Below are 22,165 nucleotides of genomic sequence, written 5' to 3' on the forward strand. Positions count from 1 at the left end.
AATTGGAATGACCATTTATAGTTTCATATCTTGTTTTCTTCCATACCTAATAATATACATCATATACATTTTTTTCATATTTTCAAATAGTCCCTGAGGATACAACTTGGTAAATATAATTTTTTAAATGTAAGAAAAAGGGAAGGAAAAAAAGGCTGGCCAAGTGCCTAGTAATATTATATGGGACAGTGTCTATAAAATGAATTCTTTACCTTTTTTTTGATAAATGTTTAATAAGGCACAGTTATTACTTTTGTTTATATTGTACACATTTTCTCAATGGTTTATTTCAACATGTGTATCAGATTCTAAGACTCCTTGTAGTCTAGCTATAGGAATCATTCTTTTTAAAAACTCTTAATTTTCTAAACTGTGTATCCATTACTTTCTTTTTATTTTTTAAGCTGTTACAAAGCAAATTTTATTTTAATATTTATAAATCTACCAGAAGGCATACCAGAAAATGTATAAAAGATGTTAAAATCACGAGTTCACAGATTGCCTCCTTGGAAGAGGTTAATGTATCTTTTTATGAAAAGAATAATTAAACGATGTTATGAGATTTTAGGAGAGTCTAATAATGAGCCCCCTTCTTCTGCCAAATTCAAATCTGGGTGATAAGTAGACAAAGGAGTCCAACAGGAAGAACTCTAAATTTCAGCTTTACGACGGATAAATGCCGGTCTGGAAGACGTGACACAGCTACACAGCCACAAGGCATCCTTGAAGAAGACAGGCTGGTCAGTGGGCCTGTGGGGCAGCTGGTTGACTGCGGCCCTCCCTGTCACCCCCACTGCCTAGAGCAGCACTGTGACCCAGGTGTGAGATCACATCAGAACTCACCCTCTTTACCAGCAGGTGGATTTCAGAGCGAGAACCCAGAGGAGACTGTGCCAAGCCTGCTTCCCCACTGAGACTCTAATCAAGGATGGGGATAAAGGCCAGGACCTTAATTCTTGGTGAAGTTGGTCCTTACTGAGTATGAGGCCAGGCAGGTGAAGATGTGCTTTTGACAAACATGAATTAAAAGACATCAAGAAAATCTCCAGGGACTGGTTCTCACCCACAGCTACAAGTCTGCTGAGGACAAGAAAGAGGCTGAGGCATCCTCACTCAGCATCCTGATAGATAGCATTCAGCAGGCGTGGGTCACAGACCACCTCATCGGCCATCTGCCTCCGTAGAAGCATAGAGGTCTCAGCGGGTGTGAGGCAGGAGTTGGCTTGTGTGCCCTGAAGTTCTCCCTAAAGATTAACATTCACACAGGCTAGCTGGACCAGCCTGGTTATGACTGCTAAGCTCGTGGGTGGGTGGGTGGGTGGGTGGATGTGTGTGTGTGTGTGTGTGTGTGTGTGTCTTGGTTACCTGCAGTAAAGTGTCCCACCTGTCACCCCTTGTAACCAAGCGGTCCCCAAACCCCTGAGGCTTGGTCTGACCATAACACACTCCTGCCAGATGCTCTGCACTTGAGGAGAGTTCTTGGTTTCCAGACAACTGTCTTTCATTATTTGCAAGTTGCAGAGAAGAATGTTGACATTTCCGCTCCCAGTGGTGTTTCTTTAGGAAGCACAGAAACATAAATGATCGATTCTCCATTTGGCTACCGGCCCAGGAAAGAAAGACAAAGAAGTAAAAAATGTCTGTTAGCCTTGCAAAAAGGCCCACTTGTTCATGTCAGGCCATATGAGAAATTAAAAAAAAAAAATTCTGTTTGCTAGACTCTCTGACGCTGGTGCCTGTTGTAGAAGTTTTTCTCTTGGATTATAGAGATTTAAGAGGGGATTCACAATGTGAGTTTGCGTGAGCCATTGCCTGTCTACCGGCGAAGCTTCATTGTCATTTTATTTTAATTTAGTCAACAGAGCACTTTTATATATATTATCTCTTTTGATCTTGTGAGGTAGCTATTAGCCTCCTTGTTTGTAAGTAAGAAATCTGAGGCTCACGGAAGTTATAGAATTTGCCCCAGAGCCTTCATTTTAATCTGGAATAAGCCCAGAATTCATACCCGGATCTCCAGATGTCTCGTGTTTGATAGGATATTGTTAAGTGCTTCCTTCTATTCTGTTTTGTATCTGCACTGAAATGTATCTTAGTTGCCCAGCTAGATTTTTAAACCCCTACATGTAAGCTACTACACGGTAGCCCCACATCATTAACTTACAAAGTACTCACCTCTCAGAGGTATTGGGCAAAATGGTGTCTCATAAAGACAGTGCCTGGAGGACTGATTGCAGAGCCCGAAGTGAATCTATTAGTCAAGGTCCTGTAGGAAACAGTCACCCCAGCTAGGTCAGATAAGGACACTTTAATGAAGGAGCAAGTCATGCAGGGTAGGCCAGGTTAAGGTAGCAAACGGGCTGGTGAGGCACCAGAAACTAGAAACAGTAGGAAGCTGTTCCCACCCCAATGAGAGATGTATTAACTGGAACCCAGGGAAGGTGGGGTTGAGGAGGAAGTCCCCTTGCCAAACAAAAATATAGCTAGTGCTGGACATTGTAGAACAGGGGTGGGAAGGAAGCAGAAAGAAACACCTGGACCTCTCTCCTTCCCCCGCTCTGACGTCCTGTTTGTGCCCTCCTTGGTGGAATCCAGAGGACGGGATGCTCAGAGGACCTGAAAGTGCAGAGCTCAGGGGCCAGTCTCTGGGTATAAAGCGAGGAAGATATCTGTATTCCCTTCTTAACTGGGAAAAAGTGAAACTTACAATGAGTTTTCCCCCAGAGACTGCAGAGCTGATTTAACAACTAGGGCTGAGATTGGAGACCAGGTTTAGTTTATGGATCTTTCTGGAATAGCGTTCTAGATTTTCAGCGCTTCAGGCCTGCAGCCTGTTGTGTGGGCTCGCCTGCTGGATGTGTTCCCTGGGGGTCACAGTCATCCCATCATGGGCATGCACCCCGCTGCGTGAGGTTTCAGTTCTCGGACTCTCATGGCAATCCCTGACTGGACAGGTCCATCCTGCCTGGTGTGCCTGACCCCGTCTGTGTGTATACATTCCTCCAGTAAGATGCTGCCTTGGTGTGACTCCCTCAGAGATGCCTGCATCAGTCGTTCCACACAGCGCCCAGCACATGATGTCGCTTCACGGTATCAGGATTAGTACCAGTGGTGATGGTCAGTTGCTCTAGTTAAAAGTACGAGTAATCGCACTTTGAGTTCTCCTTCACTACTGCATCTGGAAGCTGGGGGTTCCACCTTTTTTTCATCCATGCTACCCCATAGAACCCTTCCATAGGAAGGGACCCTAACATTGAAATTCAAAAGATTGCTGTTGGAATTCCCTCTATGTCTTTTTAGTCCCTTGAGGTTTGGGGCAGTCACTTGACCCCCTGACCTTATTGTTTGTCATATGTAAAATAAGGGAGGTAATTCTTCCTTCCTAGGATTGTGGGGTGAGCTAAATTATGCCACATGTAAGAGAACTCCTTCCACTTGGTAGCTACCCAGAAAACACCTGACTCTCATTTCCAGGTTCCCAACAATGACTTCGTAGGCCAGGTGGCTAATATTAAACACAGAAACCCCAAAAGACACCTACATCTGTATCTTCTAATTCTCCAACCAGGCCTGTCACCTGATCCTCTGTCAGTTCTACAAAACACCATGGGGAGGTGTGACCCTGCGGCAGGCTGTCTGGCAGCAGACTTACTTGGACTTAGAGTAGTTTTTTCAGGGCTTGACTCAGGGTTGTGTCTCACAGGAGAAATGTGCTTAGTAAAATCGGAGTTTATTTTCCCCAAAGATTGTACCACGTGCATCCTCCTCTTTTGTATTTGTCCTGGGAAGCTGTATCACAGCAGTCCCAAGCAGAAATGCTCTCAAACATGCTCTTTCCATCCCTCTTTATCTGCAGCCACATTCTGCCAGGGAATTCTTGGAACCATTTGGAACAAGAAGTGAAGGGGAGCATTAGCTAGTCAGCATCACTGTGTGTTGGGAATTAGTGCTGTTTGATGTTAGGTAATTCCAAGAGCTGGGGGTTGTTAGGACTGTTTCGGAGATGGGGTCGTTGAAGCTACTCTTTATGACCAGAGGAACTGTGATATCTTCACGTTGGAAGGACTCAAACAAGAAAGAGAGGCTCCCTGCCCATTGCCACAGTCCTTCCAGTGCCTCTGTTTATAACAGGACTACTTCTTGTTCTGTCTTGTGTGTGCTTCTGGATCCTGAAGTTGAAGGTCAGGCTGCAGAGGGATGGCAGCATCAGTTACTTTTCTCCAAATCAAACTAAGAACACAGATTTCAAAGTCAAGGTTTTCATAGATTCAAAACCTAGATTGTTCACTACTCGAGTGAGGGGAGAGTCACTTCACTTGTTTGAGTGCCTTTTTTATTCCAGTCTCCATTCTTGGCACTGGGCACACAGAATGAATAAAACAGAGTTCCCATTGTGCCCGTTGAGCTTTTGTCCTATTGGACAGAGGCAGTCAACAAATGAATATACAGTATGCCAGAGGGTACCATAAGGGAAAAAGATTCAGGGAGAAAGATCAGATGCAGTTTGGAGTGGAGGGTGGCAGGGTCAGAGACAGCATCTTTGCTTGGGTGACACTGAAGAGAAATAAGAATTACCCCTGGGATTGCAAAAGCATACTCTGAGCCTTCTCCCATGGCCATAAAACCATCTCTCAGTGAATTTATGGGAAAGCAAGCAGCACATTGAGGAATCTAGAGACCTTTGAACAGGAGGAGGGGTTGAAGACTCAGAGGGCTTCGGTTGGAGTAAGTCACCCTGTAACTATGTAAAGGGCAGTCATTGGAGGAGGGATCTTATGTCAGTGGGTACATCCCTAAAAGTCAAAAGAGGAACACTAGGTAGGATTACAGGAGAGAGATCTGGGCTTATGAGAAAGAAGAGAGATGTAAGGAAGTAATGACTCTTGCACCAAGAGTCTTGAAAGTGGATGTGTGGTCTCAACTTTCTAACCAGTTCTCTGTACCATCTTCGAACTGTCTACCCAGCTTATCGAACATTATTTTTCGATAAGAAAATGTCAGTTGAGAAATTTAGACTGATTACTTTGAAGGTTTCCTGTGACTCTAACATTCTGGACATCTGTATGTCAGAGGTGCCTGAGGATGAATGTGTAACTCCCGAGGGAGTGAATTTCTTGTTACTAGTTCCCAAACAGAAACCGGACCACAAATGCTAAGGGTTGGTTATGACATCCTACAGTGTAGCGAGCAGTGTACCAGGTACTTTCCATGCGTTTTCATTTTCTCAAACATGCAAGGGAAGTATTTACATTCAAGGAAGTAGAGCTAGGAGTTAAGTCATTTGTCCAAGATCACAGCCAGAAGTATAATCCAGATGTTTCGATTCCATAGACTATTTCCAGTACCCAAAGTGAGTATAATCACACAACCTTAAGAGAGTGCCCCTTCCTTGTGCTGGTCATACCGCTGACTCAGTTCCATAACATGCTGTGCTGAGAACAACACAAAGGACTTTTTTCTCTTGGGAATGTGAAATCATTATTATTTTAGACTTTCCTACTCTGAAAAAAGCCCAGCATGATTACTGGTGAAAGATGGACTTAATCTCCCCTTCTGTGGAAGCTAGAAGGGATGAAGGGGTTAGAAACTTCAAAACACCTAATGCAGAGTCTGCAACAGTCCTTGAGCATAAAGCCCTTGAATGTCCTCATCCTCTGAGTTGTACCCTACCTAGTATGATGCCTGTGAAAAGTGAAGTGAAAGTGAAAGCCTCTCAGTCGTATCTGACTTGGCAACCCTAAGGACTATACAGTCCACAGAATTCTCCAGGCCAGAATACCGGAGTGGGTAGCCTTTCCTTTCTCCAAGGGATCTTCCCAACCCAGGGATCCAACCTAGGTATCCTTCATTGCAGGCAGATTCTTTACCAGCTGAGCCGCAAGGGAAGCCTGTACTTGCCTATAATTGGCCACCACAGAGGCTAATTTAAGAAGCAAGTGTTTTTACTCTTAACTTGCATCATATCAACTTTGGAGGGGACTCTTGATAGCACATTCATATCAGAATAATCTCTTGAGTGCCTCCCACCCTCCAGGGACTGTCCTAGGTACTAGAGAGAGATTAGTGAGCAGAGTAACATACCCACCTTTGGGACATTTACCTTCTAATTGACTCATACACATATCTTCAGTATTTTACAAAAAAAAATTGGTGAAGTGGGGAGACATGTTTTTGAGGAATAGAAGCTCTTGGTAGGTGCTTTTCTTGAAAGCATAAGAATGATTGGGAGAATGGTAGAACATAGCAAAATGTGTGGGTAAAAACTCAAGCCATAGGCAGATGACGATCACATTTTTCTAAACAGACTTGAGACATGCAGTCTGGCAATATTTTTTCTTTTCTTTTTAATCTCTATAATTAATTCATATGAAAAGTTTTTTCCAGAAGTATGAAATTAAAATCACATTTAGGAACATATCCCATGACTCATCTTTATTTAAAAGGTTAAAACCATATCTAATACAAAACCCAGAAAAGATCTTAACAAGAAAACCATATTGTGTTTATCCTAGGATCTCAAATTCTGAGCCGACTATCTAGGCACAAAGTAGGCACTCTGTAAATCTTGGTTTGTCCAATGAATCTAAGTTCAGATATTTGTTTATACAATTTTTGAGCAGTGAGGACAAGTGTTACCCTAAAACATCAAGAGGATAAAAGCGCATTGGGAAAGGTAGTATGGAAGTGGGGAGGAAAAAGAGTGTGCATGATTGGTGGCATTGGTTCATGGTATCTGACATGCCTTTGGGACCAGAGGGAATTTTCAAATGAAAACACTAAAGTAAAAACCACATCCTTCTTTTCAACAGGGCGTTGTTGCTGGCGCTCGTTCCAAAGGAGAACACAAACAGAAAATCTTTTTAACCATCTCCTTTGGAGGAATCAAAATCTTTGATGAGAAGACAGGGGTAAGTAAAAGAATCACATGGCATGGTGAAATTGAATCCATTGACAGATGTGCCCTTAAAAGCCTCCGCTCTTCTAGGCAGGAATATCAAACAAGCATAAAAACACATAAAGCAGCTGACAAACTTGATCAACTGTGATCGTTCATCAAAGGGAGGCCCTTCCCTGACTTGGCCACAGTATGACTGCACCGTGTTTCTTACAGTGTAATTGGGATAAAAGTGTCACACAGTCCTGGTAATGCAATGGGAGATTGATGTGCTTTGAAGAGCAGTGGGTAATGTGGCAGTTTAAGTTAAATTTCCTGTGTGTTGGCAACTTTAATGACATGCGTCCTAGAGGGAGATGTACGGGGGTCTTTTGACTTGGTCAAAGCATTCAGACTCTCTTGAATTGAACCTGTGGCACCTTGCAATTGGTGTCATCAAAAAGAATAAATGGAGTTTTCAATGTTAAAAAAAAATCTATCACTGCATGATGAGGAAATGTAAGGGCTGATCTGTGTGTTGAACCCACTGAAGATGTGGTTTGTATTTTCATCCACCTCCTGGCAGCAATTAGCTCCTAGGTTTATCCCCAGGACTTGCCTAGCATTGTTGACCCTGTTCGTTGATGGTAAGGGAAAAAGAGAAAAGCTTTTTATGATCTGTTTTGTCCAGAGAGCAAGAGTCAGATGGACACAATTTTCTTTTATTCACTCAGTGCTTTATAGCTTCTAACATACTTCCACTTATATCACATCCTATGAACTTCACAGGTAGTTTATCAAGCAATGTATAAACAGTACTCAATTAACCAAGCTACTTAACCTTGTCATTTTGCATTACAAAATTTCCCCCTTTGTTCTGACTCATATTAAGAGACCATAAGGTTAGTAGGATGATAATTTAATAGTAAAAAAAATTATTTTCTTGAAGAAAAGTTACTCCTGATTAGTAATAGCACAGACACGCCATGGCCTCATGGGATCCTGGGTAACACACAGCGGGCAGAGAGCTTTGGAATTGTAGAAACTTGGAGGATATTATTCATCCTTTATCATCCTTCATGGGAGGGAACCAAGTAATGTGGATCATGCCTAACTGAGAGATACTTTCACAAGGATTCATATACCCCAATATATGTCATCATCTCCAGTCTCTTCCCAAGTCCACACCTGCCCATCACCGTGACACTGGCATCACCAAAGGGACAGAAATGACAGAGATAGAGTGTCAGATACTTTATCTTGCCTATCTTACTTTTTATTCTTGTGTTTTGGGGTCCTGCTATTCCATCATGTACCCCACCATCAAATAGTCCTAATCACCAAACTTTAGCTAATGAATAGAGGTAATTTATATTCTCCACTTTTATCTAAATCCTCACTCAAGGGTGGCTAAACTGGCCCCAGAGAAAGATACCACCAAACCTTGAAATGTGATTTTTGATTCTTTCTTTGGACACACAAAAAAAATACCCGAAAAATCATCATTTCAGCTCAAAGCCATTTGGCTTTGTGGGGGGAAAAAAATGTCATATCCTAGTGGAGATTCAGGATGAAGGCAGAATTAAATGTTATCTGTCTGACTTAGTCTGCCGACTTACCTTAAGCTCTTACCTTAGGGCTTTTGCGACCATAGCTTGTTAATTTGTCTTAACACAAGTCTAGGGAAGACTGGTAGAGAGGGCTGAACGTTTAAGCCTGAAGGTGAGTGTGGGGCAAGGCACTCTGATTCAGTAGGGTTGATCTCTCCAAAGACTTGTTCAGTGTTCTGTGTGACTCAGGGAACAGAACCAAGACTTGGTGATAGAAGTTTCTAGGAAGCAGTTTCGGTTTGTGAGGAAGAAGAGTTTCCCACAAATCAGAGCTATTCAGTGTTGAGATGGACCACCTTCTGTGCAAGTGAGTATACCATCCCTTGGAGGATTCAAGCAACAGTCACATGATGGAGATACTGTGGAAGGAAGTCAAGTAGAAGATGAGGTGTTGACCAAAGTCACATCTCAGTCGATTCCCCAGACTAGTTTTGATAGTCTGTTTCTCCTTTAAATCCATCCGTATTGGATGTGACTTATCTTCAGATAACTGGAGGGTTTTGAGCATGAACAATTTACTAAACTGTTGTCACTGCCCAGCAGGGACCCAACTGAATTTTGCAGAATAAGAGTCTCAGTGGTGTTTTGTCCTACTTATCAAAGAAGTGGAAAACTGGGTCTTTTTCATTTGGAATGACAAATTTTAGTTGTTTATCATGTCAGAAGTGTTCCTGTTCAAGCTTGGCTGTGCTGTTTTTTTTCAAAACCAAGAAAAGAAACATTAGCAGAACGTGACAATAGCTAGAATTTTAAAAATCCAAAAGCTGTCAAAAATGTTTTGATCCCAATTAAAGAGACCCTTTGCAGCAATTTACACCTTGTCTTGAATTTCAAAGGGGTTCTTGATCCCAATCCTTATGTGAGTAAATTTTATTATTAGTATGTTGCAGGAAATAAATCAATATCAAAAGCTGTCCATATGTTCAGATATCTAGGTATTGCTAATATATCAAAAGTATCAGTGAGAATGCAGAAAATGTCATAAATAGCTCACTGTTACTAGTAATAGTAGGAACAATAGCAAATTAGGAGTAGAAATGATTTCATGTCAGTATGTTACTAGGTCCTCAAAGCAGACCAATGCAGGAATGATGTCATCTTCATTTCACAAATAAGGAAACTGAAATTCTGGGATTATTCCTGATTTGACTGGAAACTCAAATCAGACCTTCCAAATCCAAATCCTATGTCTTTCCAGGGAAACTCACTAGCTTTCTTCTCTCCTCATTTACAATTTTATTCTACCATATTATTATTATGTGTGCTATTAAAAATCATAAATATTGCAGGAGCCTAAAGTTAAGTTTGTTTCTCGGGATAGAGGGCAGTGGTCTGATTCAGCTTTTCCAGATAATACCACATTCTGTTGCCAGTCACAAGTGGATTTTGCTTGTTCACTTAGTTTAGCTGGCACTGATTTGTCACTATTATGTGCACCATTTTATGCATATTATGTACATCACAACAATTCTATGATGTGCTATTATTAGCACCATTTTACAGGTGAGAACACTGAGGCCCAAACAATTTATACAGTTCTCAAATGGCAGAGCTGAGGTTCAAACCCAGATAGTCTCGTCCAAAGTCCTTGGTGCTAGTAAGGTACAACAAATAATTACATATTTTTCTTAGTATTTGGACTCCTAAAACAGAAACCTTATCAACTAGGTGGCTTATAAACAACAAACATTTATTTCACAGTTCTAGAGGCAGGAAAGTCCAGGATCCTGGCCCCAGGATTTGGTATCTGGTGAGAGCCCGCTTTCTCTCTCTTTTTTTTTCTTTTTTTTCTTTTTGCTGTGTCCTTTCATGGTGGAAGAGGGGGAGGATGCTTTCTAGGGCCTCTTTTATAAGGGCACTAATCCCATGTATCAGGGCTCCACCCTCATGACCTAGTCAACTTCTAAAGGCCCCACCTCCTAATATTAATGCCATCAGAATTCCAGCATATGAAATTTAAGCGCACTCTCAGAGTCGGACACGACTGAAGCGACTTAGCAGCAGCAGCAGCAAACAGACCAAAGCAATCTCAAAGTTTATAAATGATTTCCTTTCATATGTATGAGAGCAGATTCAGTATTATCCCTGTTCCACTGTCGTCATTATTCACTTTCATTTTAATGAGCTTTCCTGAGTGAAGATGCTAGGGGTGGCGTTACCATGGGATGTCTTGGGAGAATGTTGGCAGGGTTCCCACTGGTCACCATGTGGTCAGGAAAGACTGCAGGGGATGCTTGTTCTGTGCTGCATGATGTTCTGTTTCCTGGGGATTCAAAGATGAAGAAGATGTGTCCTTGTCCCTGAGGTGTTCACAGTTTGGTGGTGAAACCAGACTCACAAAATGAACTGACACGTGCTGAGACACAGGTGTGAATGGAGTTGTCAGTACTCAGGGGATGGAGATAGAGCTTTGCTTGAAATAATCAGGAAAGTTTTCACAGAAAATGGCACACTGATTTAGCCATGGAGGAGTGAATTGGAGAGGACCAGATAAGCAAGTAAGGGAAGAGAAAAATGTATTTCTAAATGCACAGGTGTCTAAAGGAGAAAGGTGTGTGTGTGCACGCACATGTGTTCATTCTTTCCTTCAGGAAATATTTATTGAACACGTCTATCAACACACAGGTTAACAAGGCTGTGTATTTTTGTTCATCACTCTTATGTATCTGGTTAGCACTTGAAGTCCACATAGTAGGTGCTTAGTAGTACCTATTGCACACAAACTAAAATGACTTAATGATCATAAGTCAGCAAGTGTATGCAGAACAACTAGGGCATAACAGGGGAGAGGTGGAGAGTGGCCCAAGATTGAATATTGTCCCTCATAATAGAGGGGTAATGATGTTTTAAATGCAATGGCTGCACTTACATTTCAGGACTGATTTAATCTCTTATTCTTCAGTGAAAAGCAGATATTACCCCTGTTTGTATCTCATCAAAAGTAGGACTGTTCTCCCTTTATTTCTAACAGAGTATTTGGAATGGACTTGGGGAGAGCAGCTGAGGTGGAGCAAAGGAAAGTGGTCCTAGGGAGGGAGACAGAAAGGAAGATGAAGGGGCTACAAAGAAGGATGCTGGGACCTGGGATACCCCTGTCACCCTGAGAGCTGCTGAAGCAGTACACAGGACACTCAGGGACTGGATATGATGATTAGCCTCTAAGCAAGACCATATGGTCTATAGCAGGTCTGTAGACAGGCTTTCGTGATCCTGTCTCATTTGATACCCAACAATTCTTGGAGGTTTTATTACCCTCCTTTTACAGATGGAGCTTCCCTGGTGGCTCAGACAGTAAAGAAGCTGCCTGCAATGTAGAAGACCCAGGTTCAATCCCTGGGTTGAGAACATTCCCTGGAGAAGAGAATGGCTACCTACTCCAGTATTCTTCCCTGGAGGAGAATCCCATGGACAGAGGAGCCTGGCAGGCTACAGTCCATGGAGTTGGACACGACTGAGTGACTAAATGTTTTACAGATGAGTCATCCAAAATATAAGTAGAGTGTGTGGCTTGCCTGAGGCTACATCGAGTAGCAGAAACTGAGTTTCCATTCACATTTGTAACTCCTAAGCTTGTTCTGTTTCTTTTACCCCAGAGATTCTCCACTTGACTGGTTCCATACCCATAAGGGCTGCTTTGGAACTTAATGTAGGCATTTTGGGTGTTCACAACTTTTGGGGAAGCGGGTGCTGATATAGGAATTCATTAGAGGCAAGGATGCCAGACACTCCACAACGTACAAGACATTCACACACCATACAAACATTTCCTGGCTATATGACTTTAAATGCCTTACCACACTTTCATGTATGTGAAAATTTTACTTACAATTATCTGAATGTAAAGCCCAACTCTACAAATAAAAAAGTAACTTCATATTCCCAATAGTGCATTTTGCAGAGTGCAACTAAACAGAAAGATGAGCCTTGTTTTGTTGGAAACTTACCTAGAGTTGGTCATCACTGTAGAAAACCACTCCCCTGTGACTGCTGTTCATATTAAGTCTACAGTAGGGCACAGCTCTATCAGTTCCATGTCTAGCTATTATGTTCACAGTTCGGTTCAGTTCAGTTGCTCAGTTGTGTCCGACTCTTTGTGACCCCATGGACTACAGCTTGCCAGGCCTCCCTGTCCATCACCAACTCCTGGAGTTTACTCAAACTCATGTCCATTGAGTTGGTGATGCCATCCAACCATCTTATCCTCTGTCGTCCCTTTCTCCTCCTGGCCCTCAATCCTTCCCAGCATCAGGGTCTTTTCAAATGAGTCAGCTCTTCGCATCAGGTGGCCAAAGTATTGGAGTTTCAGCTTCAACATCAGTCCTTCCAATGAACACCCAGGACTGATCTCCTTTAGGATGGACTGGATAGATCTCCTTGCAGTCCAAGGGATTCTCAAGAGTCTTCTCCAACACCACAGTTGAAGAGCATCAATTCTTCAGCACTCAGCTTTCTTTACAGTCCAACTCTCACATCCATACATGACCACAGGAAAAACCATAGCCTTGACTAGATAGAACTTTGTTGGCAAAGTAATGTCTCTGCTTTTTAATATGCTGTCTAGGTTGGTCATAATTTTCCTTCCAAGGAGTAAGCGTCTTTTAATTTCATGGCTGCAGTCACCATCTGCAGGGATTTTGGAACCGCAAAAAATGGTCAGCCACTGTTTCCCTTTCTATTTGCCATGAAGTGATGGGACTAGATGTCATAATCTTTGTTTTCTGAATGTTGAGCTTTAAGCCAACTTTTTCGCTCTCCTCTTCCACTTTCATCAAGAAGCTCTTTAGTTCTTCTTCACTTTCTGCCGTAAGAATGGTGTCATATGCATATCTGAGGTTATTGATATTTCTCCTGGCAATCTTGATTCCAGCTTGTGCTTCTTCCAGCCCAGCGTTTCTCATGATGTACTCTGCATATAAGTTAAATAAGCAGGGTGACAATATACAGCCTTGACGAACTCCTTTTCCTATTTGGAACCAGTCTGTTGTTCCATGTCCAGTTCTAACTGTTGCTTCCTGACCTGCATACAGATTTCTCAAGAGGGAGATCAGGTGGTCTGGTATTCCCATCTCTTTCAGAATTTTCCACAGTTTATTGTGGTCCACATGGTCAAAGGCTTTGGCATAGTCAATAAAGCAGAAGTAGATGTTTTTCTGGAACTCTCTTGCTTTTTCGATCCAGCAGATGTTGGCAATTTGATCTCTGGTTCCTCTGTCTTTTCTAAAACCAGCTTGAACATCTGGAAGTTCATGGTTTACGTATTGCTGAAGCCTGCCTTGGAGAATTTTGAGAATTACTTTGCTAGCGTGTGAGATGAGTGCAATTGTGCGGTCATTTGAGCATTCTTTGACATTGCCTTTCTTTGGGATTGGAATGAAAACTGACCTTTTATCTGGACTTATTTGACTCTTCTTTAAAAATGTCAAATATAAAGGAAAGTTACTGTTCAGTTGCTAAGTTGTGTCCAATTCTTTGTGACCCCATGGACTGCAGCATACCAAGCTTCCCTGCCCTTCACTATCTCTCAGAATCTGGTCAAACTCATGTCCATTGAGTCAGTGATGGTTGAATGCTTTCTTAAACCAAAATTTATTCATTAATTATAAGAAGGCTCATTGTCATTATGTTCTTCATTTGCAGTTGTAACTAAGCCTTTATATATAGAAACACATTATTTTTTGATCAGAAATCGTCTTATTTATCCTTTGGGTTTTAATTAGGACATTTTGATTTGCTTAAACTTTATGTGTGTAGTTAGATTATATAATCATTTCCAGACAATACAGTAAGATACAAGATACTGTTATATAAAAAGGAGGTTTTTCATCAGATAAGGTTAAGAATCTTTGTATAGATCATGCTGCCATTTTCTTTGGTTTATTCATTTCACAAATACTTATTAAGGGAAAAGGACATTCTACATGCTGGGTGGGGATGAACTAGCCTGAAACCTTTTCTTCAAGAAACCTATAACCTAGGAGGTAAGACATATATAATTAAAAACCGAAAGCAAGAATAACAAGAAAAAAATGCAAAGTGATCATGAGAGTTCAAAAGAAGAAATTATGTCTTCCATTTGAAAAAAAAAGATATGGAATGATTTAGGACCAGAGGGTTGACCCTTGAAGAATGGGCAGAGTTTGAAGTTGGAGACATAAGAGGACCAGTGAGTGACCAGATGAAGGGAATTATGAGAAGTGTTTACTGAGGCCCTAGAATGAGAAAGCAATGAAGGAGGCCAGGTTTGGAGAAGAGAGATGGCCAGATATTCTGGATTGGAGGATGTGAGTTTGCTATCAATGAGATAAAACTGAGAAGGTAGGCAGGGCCCAGTTGGGAGACCTGGAATGTAAGACCAAAGAGCTTTGGTTGAATGAGGTCCATTACAGCTCAGTTATCATTCAGTGTATTCTATGGCCCTGAAGCTGCACTAGTTATACAGAGAGGTAAGTACATGACTGTGAGGTCATCCTTGACCTGTAAGTTGCCTTTGTGCAAATCAGGGGAAAATCCCTTTCTTTAAGGCTCACTGCCTGGGATGACTTTTGCTGGGAAATGGTTACAATAATTAAACATGTTTTTGATGACTGGGTGATGACTAGCTCCCCATAGAGCTGTGCAGTGCACCCCCTGCTCAGCGGAAGGTAGCAGATCTGGGAGCATCATCTGTGCATGAGCAGAATCTGTGGGTCCTGTCTTGCCATTTCTTGTACCCACCACACACTGCCCAGCTTTCAGGACTAGCTCAAGGAGACCCCTCCACTCTGCACATCCCTTTGCCCTTCATCACTCAGTGAATAACTCAAGGTCCAGTAATGTCAACAACACTAACAACAGCGACACAGGACCATAGTGACCACTCATCAAGACCTTTCTTGGGCCAGGTACTTTATTCAACTAAGTGCTTTATGCATTTCATTCTCCAAGCAGGATTCATACTGGGTCTGTCTGAATCTACAGCCCACAGTCCTCACCACTGTGGTACTGGCAGCAGAGAGTGGACAGAGTGGAAGGAGCTGCCTTGGATCTGCTCATGCCCAGTTATGTAGTCATAAAGCAGTGGTTTTTATGAATGACTTTGTACCTGTTTTGCTCATCTGTAAGATGGGGATAATCAAAGCAGCTATGTTTTAGGGTTGGTGCAAGATTAAATTTAATCACTTTTAATTTAATTTAATCATTTAAATTGTGATTTAATTTAATCACTTAAGACTTAGAATTGTGCCTGTTATAGTAAAAAGCTCTAGATATTAAATAATATTATATTATTAGATCTATTAATAATAGAATAATAATGACAGTCTATTGTCCTCTGTCTGATATGGGCTTTCTTGTGTCCTCCCCTAAGAATTAAGAAATCCTATCATACATCTTGCACCATCCTCTGCTCACCTTTTTCATAGCACGTGGTGGTCCGTATCAGAATGAGCTTACTCATGCTTCCATCAGACTGCAGGCTCCATGAGGTACCTGGTCTCATCCACTGCTGTGTCTGCAGGGTTTACCACAGGTCCTGGCAAGTGACAGCGATACGAATGGCACATTGAAGGAAGGGAGAGGGGAGGAAGTCAGAGAGAGGTGGAAAGAAAGAGGAAAGGAAGGAAGAGAAAGTAGTGAATAAGGAAACTTATAACAAAATACTGATTGTCTGGGCTAGATATTGGAGCCCAAGATGCTGCGTACCAAAGATGCTAGTTTTGTCTTGCAGGCAGTGAGCATGGAGAGAAATATGTACGTGGTTCAGGGTTCCTCAGTCCTAGGGTGTCAGGGATGGAAGGTCCCTTAGGCATTGACTCACCCACAAGTGAGTCATTTACAAGTGAAGCAATTCAGAACCCAAAGAGAGGAAATGGCTCCTGAACCTCTTATTAAATGATGTGCAGAGCATCTAGGTTTGAACATCTCTCAGGACAGATCTGAGTCACTCCCTGCTGCTCACAAAACAGAAAGTAGACAGCATCCTCTTCCCTCCCTCCTCTTCCTCACTTTACCTTCCTGCCTCTGTGCTTTTTTCTCTTTCTGTCTCTACCAACTCTGTACTCTTTGCTCATTTGCTTCAATGTTCAGGTTCCAACAGCCTGACAGCTGCCCCAGATCCATTTTAATATCAAAGAGAATGAACATCTAAGGGGAAAAATTGGGCCTCTGTATGTTCAGTGTCTTATTGGATGATATTGGATTTTAATTTATCACAATAAGAAATCAATTTATAGCTCAAAACCAACATATTTTTAGAAATTGGCCCTGTCAGGAAGCTGCCACTGTTAGATAATTTAGACAGGATAATTCATGACAGAGGAGAAAGGATGCTCATATTACTCTGGAAAGTGAGAGCATGGATGTTGTCAAGCAGATTCGGTAAACTCAGAAATATACTGTCTTTCCCTTAATGCATCATTTTTATGAATTTTAGTCTTTAAGGAGATAAAGAGATCATATTCTCTGGGCTAGCTGCTTTTACATGTTTGGTCTCATTTAATTCAACCCCCTAAGAACTCAGCTACATATTATTTTTCCCGTTAAACAGATGGGGAAACTGAGATAGAGAAGTAAAGGAATTCACACAAGGCCAAGTGACCAACAAATTAGAAAGCCGGGCACTAACTCTAGCCTGGCGTGGTGCAAAGGCCCATGTTCTTGTCAGTGCCCAGCAGTGGTCTCTCTTTTCCTTTTTAAATTTAACTGGAGTTAAGTCGTCTTACAATGTTGTATTAGTTTCTCCTGTGCAGCAAAGTGAATCAGTTATACATAGATGTGCATCCCCTCTTTGTCACCACGTAACATTGAGTGGAGTTCCTGTGCTATGCAGTAGGTTCTCATTAGTTACCTGTTTTTTCTTAGTAGTGTATATATATGAATCCCAATCTCCAGATTCATTCCTCTTGCCCTTTCTCCCATTGGTGCCCATACGTTTATTCTTTATGTCTGTGTCTCTATTTCTGCTTTTCACATACATTCATCTGTACCATTTTTCTAGATTCCACATATATGCATTAATATACGATATTTGTTTTTTCCTCTTTCTCACTTATTTCGCTGTGTATGGCAGTCTCTAGCTCCATCCATGTCTCTGTAAATGGCATAATGTTTTTCCTCTTTATAGCTGAGTAATATTCCATTGTATAAATGTGCTACATCTTCATCTCTTTCTCTGTTGATGGACATTTAGGATGCTTCCACGCCTGGCTATCCTCTGTATTGAAGCCTCTTACACTGTTGGTGGGAATGTAAATTGATACAGCCACTATGGAGAACAATATAAAGGTTCCTTAAAATAAAAATAGAATGATCATCAGTTCAGTTCAGTTCAGTTTCTCAGTCATGTCCGACTCTTTCTGACCCCATGGACTGCAGCACGCCAGGCCTCCACGCCCATCACCAACTCCCAGAGTTTACTCAAACTCGTATCCATTGAGTCAGTGATGCCATCCGACCATCTCATCCTCTGTTGTCCCTTTCTCCTCCCGCCTTCAATCTTTCTCAGCATCAGGGTCTTTTCAAATGAGTCAGTTCTTTGCATCAGGTGGCCAGGTATTGGAGTTTCAGCTTCAGCATCAGTCCTTCCAATGAATATTCAGGACTAATCTCCTTTAGGGTGGACAGGTTGGATCTCCTTGCAGTCCAAGGGACTCTCAAGAGTCTTCTCCAACACCACAGTTCAAAAACATCAATTCTTTGGTGCTCAGCTTTCTTTATAGTCCAACATCCATACATGACTAGTGAAAAATCATAGCCTTGACTAGATGGACCTTTGTTGGCAAAGTAATGTCTCTGCTTTTTAATATGCTGTCTAGGTTGGTCATAACTTTCCTTCCAAGGAGTAAGCATCTTTTAATTTCATGGCTGCAATCACTATCTGCATGATTCTGGAGCCCCCCAAAATAAAATCTGCCACTGTTTCCACTGTTCCCCCATCTATTTGCCATGAAGTGACGGGACCGGATGTCATGATCTTAGTTTTCTGAATGTTGAGCTTTAAGCCAACTTTTCCCCTCTCCTCTTTCACTTTCATCAAGAGGCTCTTTAGTACTTCTTCACTTTCTGCCATAATGGTGGGGTCATCTGCATATCTGAGGTTATTGATATTTCTCCTGGCAATCTTGATTCCAGCTTGTGCTTCTTCCAGCCCAGCGTTTCTCATGATATACTCTGCATATAAGTTAAATAAGCAGGGTGACAATATACAGCCTTGACGTACTCCTTTTCCTATTTGAAAGCAGTCTGTTGTTCCATGTCCAGTTCTAACTGTTGCTTCCTGACCTGCATAGAGATTTCTCAAGAGGCAGGTCAGGTGGTCTGGTATTCCCATCTCTTTCAGAATTTTCCACAGTTTATTGTGATCCACACAGTCAAAGGCTTTGGCATAGTCAATAAAGCAGAAGTAGATGTTTTTCTGGAACTCTCTTGCTTTTTGCATGATCCAGTGGATGTTGGCAATTTGATCTCTGGTTCCTCTGCCTTTTCTAAAACCAGCTTGAACATGTGGAAGTTCACGGTTCACGTATTGCTAAAGCCTGGCTTGGAGAATTTTGAGTGTTCCTTTACTAGTGTGTGAGAGGAGTGCAACCGTGCAGTAGTTTGAACATTCTAAAGCATTGCCTTTGTTTGGGATTGGAATGAAAACTGACCTTTTCCAGTCTTGTGACCACTGCTGAGTTTTCCAAATGTGCTGGCCTATTGAGTGCAGCACTTTCACAGCATCATCTTTTAGGTTTTGAAATAGCTCAACTGGAATTCCATCACCTCCACTAGCTTTGTTCGTAGTGATGCTTCCTAAGGTCCACTTGACTTCACATTCCAGGATGTCTGACTCTAGGTGAGTTATCACACCATCTTGATTTCTGGGTCCTGAAGATCTTTTTTGTACAGTTCTTCTGTGTATTCTTGCCACCTCTTCTTAATATCTTCTGCTTCTTTTATGTCCATATCATTTCTGTCCTTTATCGAGCCCATCTTTGCATGGAATATTCACTTGGTATCTCTGATTTTCTTGAAGAGGTCTCTAGTCTTTTCCATTCTATTGTTTCCTCTGTTTCTTTGCACTGAACACAGAGGCTAGCTTTCTTATTTCTCTTTGCTATTCTTTGGAACTCTGCACTCAAATGCATATACCTTTCCTTTTCTCCTTTGCTTTTCGCTTCTCTTCTTTACACAGCTATTTGTAAGGCCTCCTCAGACAGCCATTTTGCTTTTTTGCATTTCTTTTTCTTGGGGATGGTCTTGCTCCCTGTCTCCTGTACAGTGTCATGAACCTCTGTCCATAGTTCATCAGGCACCTCTGTCTATCAGGTCTAAACCCTCAAATCTATTTCTCACTTCCACTGTATATTTGTTAGGGATTTGATTTGGATCATACCTGAATGGTCTAGTGGTTTTCCCTACTTTCTTCAGTTTAAGTCAATTTGGCAATAAGGAGTTCATGATCTGAGCCACAGTCAGCTCCCTGTCTTTTTTTTGCTGACTGTATAGAGCTTCTCCATCTTTGGCTGCAAAGAAAATAATCAGTCTGATTTCAGTGTTGACCATCTGGTGATGTCCATGTGTAGACTCTTCTCTTGTGTTGTTGGAAGAGGGTGTTTGCTATGACCAGTGTGTGCTCTTGGCAAAACTCTATGAGCCTTTGCCCTGCTTCATTCTGTATTCCAAGGCCAAATTTGCCTGTTCCTCCAGTCCACAGAGTCAGACACGACTGAAGCGACTTAGCAACAGCAGCAGCAGCCAGACCATATGGCTCAGCAATCATACTCCTGGGTATATACCCAGGGAAAACCATACTTGTGAAAGATACATGCACCCCAATGTCCATTGCATAAGTATTTACAGTAGTTAGAATGTGGAAGCACTCTCTTCTTTCCATGGGCGTAGTTAGGGCCTCTGGCAAGCAAGCGACCATTCATTTGTTCTCCAGGGCAGAGCTCTAACTGCTCTTCTGGTTGTTGTTGTTCAGACCACCCCTGTGACCAAAGGTTTATCAGCTACCATTTGGGCCTCTGAGGGGTGTGTGAGGTGCTGGTCTCAAAGTGGCAAGTGTCTAGATGTGCAGTATGACTTTGGGTGGCTCCTCTGCCCACTCTTTGGTACTCATTCCTTACCTGAAGACCGCGGTCATTTCTCAGACTTTTTATTAAGGTCCAGGTAGTAAACTTGGCAGCCTTATGGCCTCCTAACCATTTTCTTTTGCCGCTGTCATTTGAAGGCCCCCACAGATGGTATGTAGACAAATGAGCTTGGCGAGTTCCCATAAAACTTGCTTTGTAAAAATGAGTAGCTGGCCCATGAGCCATAAGCTGCTGGCTCTGTGCATGATGGTTACTGTGGAGTCTTCTAATTTGCTCATTCTCACCCCATGACAAGCCTTGCAGGAGCTTGGGGTGAGCTCCAGCCGAAGATCTCTGGTTTCTCATCTCTGGATGCTTGCTCTTTCTTTGGTGGCTTACTTTAGGGATGACATTGAAGACAAATATTCAGCTCTAGGAATCGTGTTAGTTACTTCTACCGTTTGTGAAGTAATAATTGCCAGACCCTGTGCCAAGTGCTTCATATATATTTTTCTCATGTAATTCTTACAGTCCAAGGGTTAGTTACTTGTTGTCATTCCCATTTTACAGAGGAGGTGACTGACTACCCTTAAATTTTAATCCATTTATGGATTCAGCAAATGTTCATTGAATAAGTACTATGTGCGAAGTGGTATTCTCAGGGGTGTGCATACATTGATGAATAAAAGGAGGTTATCTCTCTTGTGTTTATGTTTTAATGCAGGGATACATACAAGAAACAATAGATCCACATAAATAATATGTGCATCTAATACTTTTTTAGAAAGTAATGAGTGCTGTGAAAAATGGTTAAAATATAGCGAGGTTATAGCATTTCCCCACTGTACCGCCTTTGTCCTCGCAAAAACGCCTGTGACATACGTGCCTTGTAAATTATAGATAGGAATGTACTCTGGGAGCTTCCTTTAGATTTGAGAGTCAACTGAGTAATGGAAAAAGATACTTCTGAAAATCCTCATCCAAATTCCAGAGGCCGTTGCTGTCCATTTGGCTGTCTCCGCCTTTGTTTAGATGGCTGATTGCTTTATATGGGGTCTGCAATTTATTGTTTTTCTATCTTACATGCTTATTTTAAATTTTAATTTAGAACTCATTTTCTAAGACTGTGCCTCGTTTATTTACTAGGTATTTCTATTTTAATGAACACATGCCTTTCAGGAGCTGTTTGTATCGAAATGGTGATGCTGGGATTATGCCCAGCCCTGATCAGATGGTTCTCTGTGCTTGTCTCGAGTACTTCTCGGTGGCAGCCAGAGGTGGAGCAGCATTAATAATTCTGGGAACAGTAGAGAAATGCATGTCATAGAAAGTGAGACCCCAGGTCAAGGTGAAAGTGAAAGTGTTAGTCGCTCAGTCGTGTCTGACTCTTTGTGACCCCTGACTACAACCCACCAGGCTCCTCTGTCCATGGGATTTCCCAGGCAAGAGTACTGGAGTGGGTTGCCATTGTCTTCTCCAGGGGATCTTCTCAACCCTGGGATCAAACCCCGGCCTCCTGCATTACAGGCAGATTCTTTACCGTCTGAACCACCAGACAAGTCCCAAGTCAAAGTGAGAGCTGGTAAAATCCACCTCTCAGAGGAGAGACTCTGTCTGGAGAGATGTGAATGGTGGAACGTGGGGTC

The 22,165-nt window shown here is 42.0% G+C and overlaps 1 protein-coding gene across 7 annotated transcripts in view; it reads left to right on the top strand.

Annotated features, from left to right (window-relative positions):
- DAB1 (DAB adaptor protein 1) overlaps window positions 1–22,165 on the top strand; it is a 462,229-nt gene that overhangs the window by 305,351 nt on the left and 134,713 nt on the right. For all 7 annotated transcript variants that reach the window (XM_070367959.1, XM_070367958.1, XM_070367957.1 and 4 more), the window contains one exon: window positions 6,810–6,908. In XM_070367959.1, the coding sequence (XP_070224060.1) occupies window positions 6,810–6,908 (99 nt within the window). The remainder of the gene's footprint in view (window positions 1–6,809; window positions 6,909–22,165) is intronic.

This window comes from Bos mutus, chromosome 3, assembly GCF_027580195.1.
Source record: "Bos mutus isolate GX-2022 chromosome 3, NWIPB_WYAK_1.1, whole genome shotgun sequence".
Classification (NCBI taxonomy): domain Eukaryota; kingdom Metazoa; phylum Chordata; class Mammalia; order Artiodactyla; family Bovidae; genus Bos; species Bos mutus.